The following is a 14100-nucleotide window of genomic DNA, read 5'->3' on the forward strand; positions in this document are numbered from 1 at the left end:
AACTCTCTCTCGGTTCGTTTTTGTTTTCGTAGCTTTGGGCCGGTGTTGGTGAGGGGAAGCTCGTTTTCAGTATGGGGTTCCAAAAGTACTCAAAAAATGCAGCTGGTCTCTTTGTGTTTCGGGTTTCTTTCTTCTCTATCTCCTCTATTTTTTTTTTTATCTCTCTTCAACCTTTTGCTCTTCGGTGCTGCTCGGTTTATATAGGGCTCGGCGGGTTGATAACGGGCGGCAGGCTGAGGGTCGACCACCATTAAGGCGCCTATTATTGAAGCCAACGGACGATCATTACTGCTGCAACGTTCGGCGTCCTTTACTGTAGAAAACGGTCACTGGGTTAAAGGCGAAGAAGATGAACAACGTCTTCAAAACAACGTCGTTCGGCCATTTGTCCTTTTGATCCATGCAGTTTTGAAAGTCTTGCAATTAAACCCCTAGTTTAAACTGTAATTGGCCCCCTGCATTTGCGCGCCTTTTTTAATGTAGTCCTTGGATTTTAATTTCGTAATTTAGACCCCTAATTAAACCCCAAACTTTGCTATTTCTTCAATTAAGTCCCTGATTTCACTAATTTAATTAAATCCAAAGTCCAATTAAGTCTAAAACTTATCAATTCTCTAATTAAGCCCCTGATTGGATTAATTAGATTATTTCCAAGCTTAATTAAGTCTCAAAACTTATCAATTCTCCAACTAAACCCTTAATTGGATGAATTAAATTAATTTCAAGCTTAATTAAGTCTCAAAACTTTTCAATTTTTCAATTAAAACCTTGATTGGATAAATTAAATTAATTCCAAGCTTAATTGGATTAATTTCAAAGTTTAATTAAACCCCAAAACTTCCAATCATTTTGTCCTTAACCCAAATTTTAATTCATTCTTCATTTACTTGTTTTTTCCAACATTATTATTATTTTTTTCATCATCATTTTTTTTAATTCTTTTAGTAAATAAAATAATTAAAATAAAATGATCAAAAATTAGGTTATGACAATTACCATGGTTTTTCTTCATGTTTATTGTTGTTGTTGTTTTGATAAATTAGCTTACTTTTGAGTTTCTTATATGATGGTATATATTCTTTAGTTTGGATGAGAATACCTAAAATAAAAATGATAGATTGAAGAATGATCTTATATTCAAGAATAAATTAAAAATAATTAAATTTGTAGTGTTAGGGAGTAATATAAAATTATTTATTAGGCTTCACTTATTAGCTTAGTTTTTTTTTTAGTAATATATTATCAGAACTTCAATGACTATGATATCATAAATTAACTAAAATCTTATTATTTTTATTCTCTCTAATAAAATTAAATATAATACTTTTTAATATATATTTTTTAAAAGAAAAAAGTTTTCTAAACTTGAAAATTATAAAATAGACTAACTATTTGTTTAATTTTTATAATTTAATCAGATAAAATAATTTGATATTATGTTGAAAAACTATTTTAATTCAAAAGGTTAAATTATGATGTGAGACTTATATATATATATATATATGTGTGTGTGTGTGTGTGTGTGTGTGTGTGGGAACGATAAAAGTAAATATAATCATTGCAAATTGATTAATTAGTTTGATGAATGCAGTTAAATTACCTTCAAAGATTAAAGTATTAAAAATGATTCATTTACATTAGAGAAGTAGTAGTAAGAGAATCTTATGTTCTTAATGTGATCACACTCATCAGCTTTCCTCGGTAAAATCACTTAGGTAGCATAGAGTTTATAAACAATTGTCCGTGTTTCCATTAAAAAAAAAATTGTTCACATAAAATTAATCAGGATCAAGATGGTTTCAAATTAAAATAATCAAAAAATATAAAAAAATTATTTGAAAAAAAATAAAAAATAAAAAGAATTTAATTTGTTTTAAAAAACTTTTAAATGTTTGTTTTTTCAATCACTCCATGCGTGAAGTCACCACCTGTCATGTCATCGTTAAAACCTAGCAACTTACATTTTGATGACTAATACGGTTATTAGTTTTCTCTTGATATGTATAATAGTCAATATCTTCAGATTGATGCATGCTTCATCCTTTTCCATGAAGTTTCATGTATGGTCGTACCACCGTCCATCCTTCTTCCTTCCATTATCGCGTAGTGATTAGCTGGCCGTGCATCTTTTTGATTCCTCGCGAAAAATAAATTTGATTAAAATTGAATCATAGCTTTCTGGTGAAATGGATCCTGATCATCTGCTCATATTTCTCAGGAATCCCAAGGTGATCGGCAAGTTAATATGCATCTCTCCATAGCCAAGTATATATGAGCGATCATTGATCTTCATGTTGAGCTGCGACATGGAGAAAACATCCCTAATGGGTATTATAAGTCAACAACATGATTGATTGATCTGGTTATGGTATAAGAAGATATTGAATAATATTTTTTATTAATCAAAAACATTTGAAATACGTAATTTATCAGTTTCTGTTGTTCTCTGTAGACTTTGTCTTATTCATTGAAATTGTAGATGAAGACATAAGAGATCGAAGACAAAATATCAAGTTCTGATGTTAATATGTACATACATGCATAGAACTACCATTAGAAAGTTAGGTTCTTGATCAAAACCGGTTTTGTATACATAATACACGCGTGGTAATAATTGTGAGACAGGAGTTCAAGATCACCAACAGTTTTGACCACCTGAGCCACCGCTCCTCCGCCGCTTCACGGGGAAGACCTGACGGAAACCGCCATGGGTGGTTGCCAAGTGCAACTCCTCCAAAACAACTCCATCTAGCTCAAACTGGTGAATCACCCCACCAGAGCCATCGAACAAGCACTCCTCTGAATACCCACCAGGACCACCCCGCCCAGGCGGCTTAGTTTTCCGGCGGCCGGCTCCAACGGGAACATTTCGAAGGGCCCCACCTGCCGTCCAGTACCTCTGGCAGCCCTTACAGAAATGTCTTGGCTGGTTAACATTGTAGTTGTTGAAGTAACAAAACTTGGTCTCCATGCTCTTGCATCTAGGGCATTGTATGATCTTCTCTGGCCTCTTGTCAATGGTTGGATTTTCTTTGTTTTGATCTTCTTTACTGATTACCTGCCCGTCATGCAGCGTAATTGTTGCGCCGAAGAGCTTGATACCCTCTTCTTGACTAGCCATGATAGAGATAAACAAATCAAGGATATTGAGATCGAGAGAAATGTCAGAGCCTTCTGGGTTAATAATAGCTAAAGCCTAAATCAAGGAGGAAGATGAGAGAGAATATTTAGGTGTAGATAGGGAGGAGGGGGAGGTGCTCATGGTCATGGATGCATATATACATGGTATCAAAAGTGCTAAAAGAATTGTTGAAAACAAAAGACATAAAATATAATAAAACTCCATGCGACATAGCCGCCAAGAAACAAGGTGGATGGCGTGGGAAAGCTGATGATGAGAGTTTTGTCCACATCATTACTCCACGTCATCAACAGTGGGGTTCAAGAAAGTCCAAGTGGGGGTCCCAGTACAGGCAGGTCGCGTACAGAGCGCCAAGGATAGGAATAAATTAAAGAGATAAACTTTTGTCCGTAGCGCAATTTTTTTCATATATTTTAAGTTTTGTAGCGGATATTTTTTATATGAAAATATATTAAAATAATATTTATTTACTTTTTAAAAATTAATTTTTATATTAATATATTAAAATGATATAAAAATATAAAAAATTCATTTAAAAAAAATTAATTTTAAAAAAATTCATTTGCCGAAAACTAAAGGGGTATAGCTCATAAATAAGGACTGAATTGCGCTTTGTCATTTGCCTTTGAAAAGTTGCTTTTGTTTATGGATTTGAATGGATTATGTTTCCACATCATGGTAGTGGTGATTTTTTACTTGTATTTGTGAAAAGCTCTACAAGTTATCTGCAAGTTTATCATGTAGCAACAAGTACAATAAAACGGTATAAAGAAAACAAGAAAAATGGGTCCCTCACAGGAGCACATTGAAAATTTGTTCATAAAAACTATACTATAGAAAATAATAATAATAATAATAGATCATTAAATATTTTGAAAATAACACAAACTTTCGTATTACATTTAATAAAACAACAGTGTTTAATTAGATCATCCAATAATCAATAAAAATTATTAGATTTTAAACCATTAAGTAATTCTAAAAAAAATAAATTGCAATTAAGAAAGTGATAGAAAAGCTATCCAACATCAATATTATAATTCAAATTCAATTATCAAAAAGTTATTTAAAATAATAGTACAAGAAAAACAAGTTTAAAATGATGGGATGCATTCACATTTTCAATTCCATACCAAGTCAAATTAATTACTTGGAGATCAATAGGAAATATATAAATAAAAAAAGTGAGTTACAAATTAGATTTAGAGATCACTATTGTTTAGTTTATATATATCATGTCATTTATATAATCAATAAAAATCAAACCAAAAACCCAACATGCATTCTAGCATATCAAAAAATATATAAAACTTAACTAGAATTATATTTAAAAAAAATCCTTGCATGCATTCAATCACATAGAGTTAATTTTAGATTAATCTAAAATAGGTGTAGATGTAAGATATTTGCTTGTTGAATAAGCATAAAGCAATATGTTATCAAGGACCAGTCTTTTATCCTTAATGTTTTATTGTCCATCACTTGATGCAAATGAATGTATGCAATCAACCCCCTAAGATTCCAATAACATCACATTCAAGGATGCACTTCCTTTTAAGATTACGAACCAAAGAAATTTAGAACTCAAAATCACTTTGTATGGACAAGATTTTGAGCTCTAGAATAAAGAGAAAAAAAAATGAAAAAGAAGTTGAAAATAGTAGAGAGGAAAGCTAGAGATGTGCTATAAAAGCACTGAACATCTCCCTCTCCACTCATATTAATACTGATTTTCAGAACAAAAAATGATGAAAAATTATCAAAATTAATTCATATTTCATTACCTTACTTGCTCATCATAAAAAGAAATTAGAACCTGATAGTTTTTAGCCTTAAAAACTAGAACCTTTTCCTTTAAAAAAATTATCCAGGAAAATGATGATTGTTTAGATTCTTTATTAATGGGTTGGATATATAAATGGGTTGATAAAAGAAATTCTATATAGGTCAAAGAATTAAGTTGAATTCAAGTCCGAAATAGGTTACCAAAAAATAAACTCAAACTCAAGATCAAGACGTAAGACCCGAAGCCTGGAGTCTGTGGCCTATGGCTCATGGCCTTGAGCTCAAGCCCAAGTCGCACACATTAAACCCACACTATTTTGCTTAGGTTTATTTATGACTTTTTAACTTCTCACTAAATAAACTATAAGACAATCTTGTATTTATTTATGTGAGATATAGGGTTTTGAGTTTTACAACAAATATATCAACCAAGGGTTCTTTAAGATTAATTTTTCATTTATTCATGATTTATTTAAATCATATTAATGTTCCATGTTAGTGGAATCTATTTTAAATTTGATCTCAAATGTGTCCATTAATCATGGTTTTTTTGTAAAGTGAAAAACATCATTTTTTTGGTACACTTACTTTGTTGCACTAGTATTAACGTACCACTACTCGATATTGTTAATCATTTTGACTTTGAAAATAACAATAAATAAATTTATTTTTTAAACTTTATTTGTGAGGTGATCAACTTTGATGATATTAGCTTGAACAATCCTTGTCATAGGTTTCCTTGCTAACCCCTATTTTTATAATCCCTAGTTTAGTATCTAACCTTAATGCTTATGAACCATTTATCATTAAACATCTTAGTAGTCATTTTACCCTTCACAACAAGCTTTTTTAAAAAAAGTTATTATGGGTTTTTACCACTTGTTCTATAATGTTTACTTTGAAGGCCATGTTAGAAGAGTTGACTCTATTTTTAGAAAACTTATTGTCCTCTTTTATCCTAAACCTAAAAAATAGAGTCTTTAACTCTTATTTTTATGCTTATTCTTAAGGTAGGTCTTGAAGCTTTTTCAAGATGGTGGTAATTTTCAATTATTGTAGCTACTTAAAAGAATTCTCTCAAATACATAACTTCAATATGAATATTATAAAATGAGTTGAAACTCTTAAACTTGACTTATAATGGTTCTTGAGTCAACCATTTTGAAGTCCAAAAAATTACCAAATGTGAAATTTTTCATACCAACATCTTTATCTTTTTTCTTTTTCTCCAAAACCTTTCATAGTGTCTTTGCACTCTTTATCAAACTATACACACTATATAGTATATTGTCAAATTCATTCAAAATATAATTCATGCATATAAAATCATTATGATTTCATATATCCACAACTACTAGTGTTATAGGATCAGATTCCATACCAAGTTGGTCAGATAAAATAACATTTTTTATTGCCACTTCTTGAAGTTCAATCCATTTAACTTCTTGTTTTCTCACATATATCACAGAAGGTGATAGTGAAATTCTCTTTATTGAAGTAGTGCTTGCCAAAACAATATTAGTTGTATAACTATTTTTTCAGTTGAAGACGTGATTATTCTAAAAAAAACGGTCATAATTAAAATTTAAGATTGTAAATAATAAAGGAGAGATAAAAATTAGATTACATGATTATCTTGTATTTCACTTGCTTGGGGTATTTGATTTCACAATAAACATGCCAATAAAAACTTATTAGAAATTAATTTTTTATTCGGTCATAATTTATTTTAATTATGTTAATATTCTATATTAAAAAAACCTTATATATAAGAATAGTTTTTTAATAAAATTTTATTTAAAAAAATAAGTGAAATCCATGTTAAATTTAGTTTTAAATAAACCAATTAACCATGAATTTAAGACAATTTTTCTAACAAAATTTCATTTGATAGTTGTTTTTAATGATGATAGTAGGAAAATGAACGAGTTGTATAAAATGAGGTTCACATTTCCAATGACCATATAAAGTCAAATTGTTTGGAGGAGAGAGAATATTGAGTCCTTACAAATCAATGCTCCTATCAGAAATAACTTTCTGTCGTATCCAACATGTACATATTGGCTTGTAAAGGTTGTAATAGGGACGTACATGTATATTCTTCTCTATGCTAAATAAAGTGGAAAAGATTATGTTGCTTCACCATTTATATGAACACGTAAGCACCTTTATTTTTTTCAAACTATTTTTTTTATTTTCTTATTCTATTTTTATTTTTGATTTTTGATTTAATATTTTATTAATTTTAAATTAATCGTTATTATTTATTTGATTTTTTCTATAAAAGTTTATCGCAACCTCATACAAATATCCCAATATTTGATTAAATAGAAAATAGTTTTTGAAAAACAAAATTTTTAAACCCAATGGAGTTTATGATCTTGGTTGTGTGCTTTATGAGTTAAGTTGCAATGTCGTGGTCGGTCCAATATGTTATCGTCTTAATATTAAAAAAAAATGATATCATCTTGATATTTTTTTAAAGTCAAACCATGCTTTTACTAATTTTCCCAATTGCATTCATTTGAACCCATCAAGTCAACCAAGTTATATAGAATCAACTTTTACATTGTTTTTTTCCCCTTAAAAAACTCCTTCCATTTTTTTCTCTTTGAATTTTTTCTTTTTTAATTGTTTTTTTTTTTCATTTTAATCCTTCAACATTTGGTTGATTTTGAATTGGTCTTTATAATTTGTTTCGGTTTACTTTATGTGAAGTTATTACAATATCAAACAAACATCTCAATATTTGGTTAGTGCTTAATATTGCGAGCATATATTTTTATATCATATCATTAAGTAATTTTTTTTTAATAAAAAAAGTTTAAATCCAGTAAAGTCCATAATTCCAGTTACGGGTTTGCGAGTTAAGTTATGAAACTTGGTTTAATCCAATATGTCATCGTTTTAATAATAAAAAAAAAAGAAAGATGTGATTAATTATCTTTGGACTTATTAATTTGACTAGTTGACGTCAAAGCAACTTTTTTATATGTTAATTTTAAACTTTAATTAAAAAAAATTGGATCAGAGGTCTCAATATTTATATTTTAGATCGTGATTAATAACAATGCTGAACTGTTTTTCGTGACCTGAAGAATATTTTTTTTTAGTTGGAAAAATTTAGCGGCTAGTAAATTAGTATGTATTTTTGCATGAACATGAGGGCATTTGTAAGCGTAAGCAAGTTATGATGGGGCATCTTATGGTCATTAATTTCAACTTGCGCACGCAGCATTGAATAAGCTGGATCGTGAGAAGGAATATGAAAACCAAACTTTTCAGATGCCTTGATTTCATTTTTGTCTACTCAGATTCCCACTAGTGACTAAGCAACTTGCTTCCTAGCTAGCTAGTTGCTGATTTATAACTTGCATGTAATTTATGTGTGAAATTAAGATAAAGAACTATATATGTGGGCCGATCATATCTTTCAACATGCAGTACTGTTTAAGGGCATACTTATCCTTTGCAGAGTTGGATGCTGCCTGAAGCTACTGCTTTTTGCTTCAACACCCTCTTTTCACCTGTTTTCTGTGGCTTTGTTGCTCACTTTTCGTCGTTTGAAAATGTAGGGTTTGTGTGTATGGGTAGCTTTTCAGCTGCAATTATGAAGGAGAGTAGCTAGTTTGAGATGGGTTTTTTTTTTTATATATATATATTAAGGGAATCTGATCTGATTAGTATAGAGAGTAGACTCATTCCCACCCACCAGCAACTTTTCCAAAAATATAATGTGGACAAGCAAGCATTTTCGTTATCTTTTACTTGAAAAAGAGATGCACTTTTTCTTTAGGACGCTTTAGAAGTCTCCTTTTGATTTAATAACAAAAGCATATTTTAAAAAAGGATAAAGTGCTTTGCATGAGTGTATATATCTTTTATTAGATATATCGACCGCCTCAATATCTCTCCATTTCTCTTGCCACTATGCGACAGGTTAGCTGCCTTAATTGCAGTGCTTGAAAGAAAATTAGGAGGATCAGAATATAATCTGGATCTGTTTTATATCTGTAGACTTGTAGTGTTATTCTTCATTTGATTCATTTCTTGTTTCAATGTAATATAAAATGATGATGTAGTCTAGGTTATTGTTCTGTGCTTCACTTCACTGTGGTCGGACAATTTAACCAAAAAATATATATCCGTGTTATTTATATATTTTTTATTTCCAAGTAAAATTTTGATTATAAACTCAAAATTTAATCTATAAAAAATATTAAAAAAAAATATTGAAATAAAAACATCTTTGATTGAATTGGGTCAATCCAATCTAACGTGTAAAATCTGTAATTTGAATCATAGATCCAACTGGGCTTGATAATATTATTGTTTTATTTAATTATATCAAGAAAGTAATCATATAAAATTTTAAAGAAATAATGATGGGCTCTAAAATAATTACTAATATTATAAATAAAAAATTGTTATGCTCTTATTATAAAACAATGTAAAAACTGAATGTTATTTTATAAAATAATATCTAAGATGTATTCTTAATTAATTTAAAATTTTAACATATTTATAATATTTTAAATTAATTGATTCAAAAAAATAATTAAAATTAAAGGAAAAAAATAAAAACAAACTAGGCCATGTGCCTAACCTTAATAAAAAAGCTCAAGCGCATTTATTATTGCCTCACGAACAAATAACACATCGTCAATATCTATCTTTTTTATTTTGTACAGCTAGGCTACAGGTCACTTGCAATAAAAGGCCACTTGTCATTTACTGAGATGATGTCCAAAATCTAGCTATCACTGTGAATACTATAAAATCAGAAAGGTTTGACTCTAAAAACACCTTCATTCAACTCCTCTTGAAATTAGAAATCCATTAATACAATGATTTTTTTTTTGCACAAATTATGATCTTTTCGTTTTAAATTTTATCTTTCCACTACAATTAAAAACTTTATCTCATAATTTATTAGATCATAAAAAGATTTAAAAAAAATGTTTGAAAATACAATGCAAATCACGTTCCAAAAAAATTTAATTTTTTTTTGCTAAAAAATAATTTTTTAATATATTTTAGATCGTTTTGATGCTCTGATCTCAAAATAATTTTTAAAAAATAAAAAAATATATCATTTTGATACATTTTAGCACAAAAAACACTTTGAAAAATAACCGCAACTACACTCCCAACACTTTTCATTTTAAATTTTATCTTTCCACTACAATTGAAAACTTTATCTCAAGAAATTAGATCATAAAAAAGACTAAAAAAAAAACATTTGGAAACGCGGTGCAAATCATGTTCGCAAAAAATTTAATTTTTTTTATATGTTTGGGATCGTTTTGATGCGCTGATCTTAAAAATAATTTTAAAAAATTAAAAATATATATTTTAATGCATTTTAGCATAAAAAACACTTTAAAAAATAACCACAACTACACTTTTAAACAGATCAGGCCCTAAATCAAAAGGAAAAAAAGGTACAAGGATAAAAAAAAAACACAAATGAGAGTGAAAAATAAAAGAAGAGATGAGCTGCTTTACAGTTTATATAAATAATGAGGGAGTTGAAAAACAAAAAAAACTCAATTCTTTTAGTATATTTAGCAATACATAGAAGGTTATCTACCGTACGACCAAAAAATAAAATACTATTAGTAAAAAAAACACGTTTCAACTTTGTATGAAAACTGGTTAATTAGCAATAAACCTGTTGATTAAATTAATACTATAAATTAATATATGCATGGTATAATTTTTCCTAGTCGGTAATAATTATTTTGATGACCCAGAATAGATTGATTGAACACCAAGCAAGCAAGCAAGCAAGCAGGTAAACCTGCAACCTGAAAATGAGTTTGACCAGGTCCAAACTTTTCATATCTCCATTGTCGCCGTCACCTGGAAATTCCCAGCAGAAAATTAAAAGAAGAAAGTTTTGCCAGCAAGAAAGAAGAAAGGATGGGAATCGATGTCCCCACACCATAGAAGTGCCCTGATCATCTTTCCCAAGATATTATGCTTTAAATATTAGGATAACTATGGATGTGATTGGAAAGGTATGTTGCTTGCTGCCGTGGGTGGCTCTTCAGCATCAAGTTGTGTTAAAAAAAAAAAAAAAAAAAAAAAAAATGAGACAAGGAAAGCATAATTGTTAGACTCGGCTGGTTGGATTTGGTGAAATGATTCATGAAATTAAAAATCCGGAAACTAATTTTAGCTAAATCCTTAATTGAGTTACATAAGATGTTAATTTAATAATATCTAAGTTGAGCTTTTTAGATTTTTAATAATAATGATATAATTAAACTCGATTTAAATTTGATTAAGTCAACATGAAATAAAAAAAGAAAGAATGAAACGACATGACTTTAGTAAAAATGTTAAATTGAAGTTAACCAGGTAACTCATGAGTTAATTCATGATCTAGGGTCTGAATTTATCCGATTTAAAAAAATTCTAGTTAAATCGATAAAATATTCAAGTTAATTAGATGACCCCATTAATCAAAGCTTAAATTGGTCAAAACTCAACTATTAATCCATTAACTTTTTTAATTTTTTTTAATTATATTATCTTAATTTATTTTTTAAAAAATATTATTTGAGTAACCCTTCCGATCAGCTGTCTTGGATGCTCGACAATATATACTTTTGCTACTGTAAATGTTTCTAGCTAGTAGAGCTCAAAGGTTTTCCTCATGGCAAGGAAGGAGTGTCGATCTCCGGTTAACCGGAAGAACAAAAATCTACACCAAATCAGAATAAAGGTCTTACGAAATCAAGTTATTTTTTCAATAAATTACAGCTCAACTATCATTAATATCTGCTCTTTTCAAAAGTTAGTTAGCTTCGCAACAAGTTTTTTTCTCTCCTTCTTTCTTTAACTAGAATCAATGTGAAAGGCAATTAGACAGGAATATATGCTAATGTCAGGAGAGATTTTTTTTTTTCCTTGAACAGCATTAGATAGATTCTAAAAAACCGTTTGGGAATGTGGTGTCAATTGTATTAAAAAAAATTTATTAAAATTTAATATGGTTTGTATATTTTGAATTGTTTTGATGTATTGATATTAAAATATTTTTTAAAAAAATAAAAAAATATTATTAACATGTATTTCAGCACAAAATATTATTTGAAAAACAATCGCTATCATATTACATGTAACAACTCATCAAACTCCCACAAAATATTAAAATATTTAGCACCGCTGGCTTAAACCTAAATAATAATAATAATAATAATAATAATAATTAGGTTCAACTTATATCAAGGTCAAAAAAGGAAAAGGAAAAAGGAGAATGGCATGCAATCTATGAAGAAATTTTATGTACCTAACTCTCAAATACTAAAATAAAAATCACAATTAATTATTAGTCCAACTTAGGTTCAATAACTTTGAGTTGCCAAAATTAAATCCAAAGAAAATTATCAGTCCATTAATTTTTAAAAAAATTATAAAAAAAGATATATATAATTTGAGTACACGGGTAATTTTTTAATTACCTACATTACTTGAAATAAATCTAGTTAGATAATTATCCAAATTACCCATTTCTTGTATTTTTAAGAATGTATTTATAAAAGTACTTGAGGTCGTGGTCTAGCGGGGGAAGGGACTTGTTCCCTTCCTCTGCACCCGGGTTTGATACTCTCTGTGCATGTCTGTTATCCCCGCGGTGCCTTACCTGTCCATTGGGCTTGCAGGGTGTTCAGCGGATCCGAGGATTAGTTGTGGTGCACGTAAACTGCCCCACACCCCAGGTTATCATAAAAAAAAAAGAGAATATATATATATATATATATATATATATATATATATATATATATATATATATATATATATATATATATATATATATATATATATAAATGGCATTCCAGAGATAAGACTTCTCGTATACTGAGAAAAAAGAGAAACTGGAACATATTATTAACTATAATGAAATTCATATACTTGGTGTTTTGGATTTGTTACCAATTTAGATTTTCTTCTCTTTCATGGATAGAATTAAGGGATATTTAAGAAAATATGTGAGAAAGACATAATTACTTTGTAATCAATCAGCATGTGAAATCTATGATAACTTGGGATTAAATCAATTCATATGAGCATGGATTAGTGATTAATCATAATTACAAATAAGCTTTGTTTTTTTTTTATTATTATTAATGTAGGTGTCCGGACCGGCTTGCGTGTATCTCGACTAATCCTACAGGTCTTGAAATTAACGACCATGTAAACCTCTAGTGACCATCATATTAGCAAGCATTGTTAATGTCAAGGGTGATTACCCAGATTCTAAAGCCAGTTCAAATAATAAACAATAGAGTTTAATCAAATAATCAACCATAAAACTACTATTGATCATTAGTTATATTCTACACAGTCATGATGTCTAGATAAACTTTTATGTTTATATAATTTGAAAAATAAATTATATTTACACGAATAGAAAATTATATTGATTTATGAACATACCATAAAGTCCACTAAGTATCATGAAAATTGATCATGATTATATTGAGCCATAAGTCTTATTGACTTAGAAACTATGTATAAGTTTACTACACTAATAAATCATGAAGAAACAATAACTCCTCACTCATCGCATACAAGAAAATAAACAGCATGGTATTAAATATAAAGTCTTATATTTAATAAAGACTAAACAGGAAAAACTCTTATTGTATGCTCTGATAGCCCATTTAAATATAAAGTCTTATAAGTCCACTAAGTATTTCTCTGGATTACCTCGCCCATTGTAGCTAGTTTCTTCGTTATCCCAAATATTAGCCTTGAATATGTTCAAGCACACCACACGTCCACATGTGAACAAGCCAATTGTCAACTTTTACCATGACAATAGCATACACTTATCTTATATTTCTTTTGAATATCAACAATTTCTCCCATATTACTTATCCTACAGGAGGAATTACATTTGAAAATGAAGAAATGAGAAAAAAAATGATGTGTTATTATCATAGAAAGAATTACCAAGGAAATATTCTTATCGGTAACATCAGTTAGTGAATTCATCGATAATATTTAAATAAAAACCTGATAGTCAACTCCTTTATCCCACTCCCCTATTTCCTTTTCTTTTTCTTCTTTTTTTTTATTATGCAGAAAACAACACAAAATACCTTTTTATTTTGTCACTAATCAAGCTCAAATCATCACAAATTTGGTCACCTTAGCAA

At 29.0% G+C, this 14100-nt stretch overlaps 1 protein-coding gene across 1 annotated transcript; it reads right to left on the reverse strand.

Moving 5' to 3' along the window:
• Positions 1–2495: 2495 nt before the first annotated feature.
• LOC133703940 (dof zinc finger protein DOF1.5-like) lies at positions 2496–3328 on the reverse strand. Its single transcript, XM_062128687.1, has one exon. It carries the CDS (start codon positions 3119–3121, stop codon positions 2636–2638), a length of 486 nt encoding a protein of 161 aa, XP_061984671.1. The 5' UTR covers positions 3122–3328; the 3' UTR covers positions 2496–2635.
• Positions 3329–14100: the final 10772 nt, after the last annotated feature.

Source organism: Populus nigra, chromosome 9 (assembly GCF_951802175.1).
Source record: "Populus nigra chromosome 9, ddPopNigr1.1, whole genome shotgun sequence".
Lineage (NCBI taxonomy): Eukaryota > Viridiplantae > Streptophyta > Magnoliopsida > Malpighiales > Salicaceae > Populus > Populus nigra.

What these genes read in the sequence shown, in the direction of transcription:
- LOC133703940 (XM_062128687.1), bottom strand. Translation starts at nt 3,121, where the DNA reads ATGGCTAGTCAAGAAGAGGGTATCAAGCTCTTCGGCGCAACAATTACG.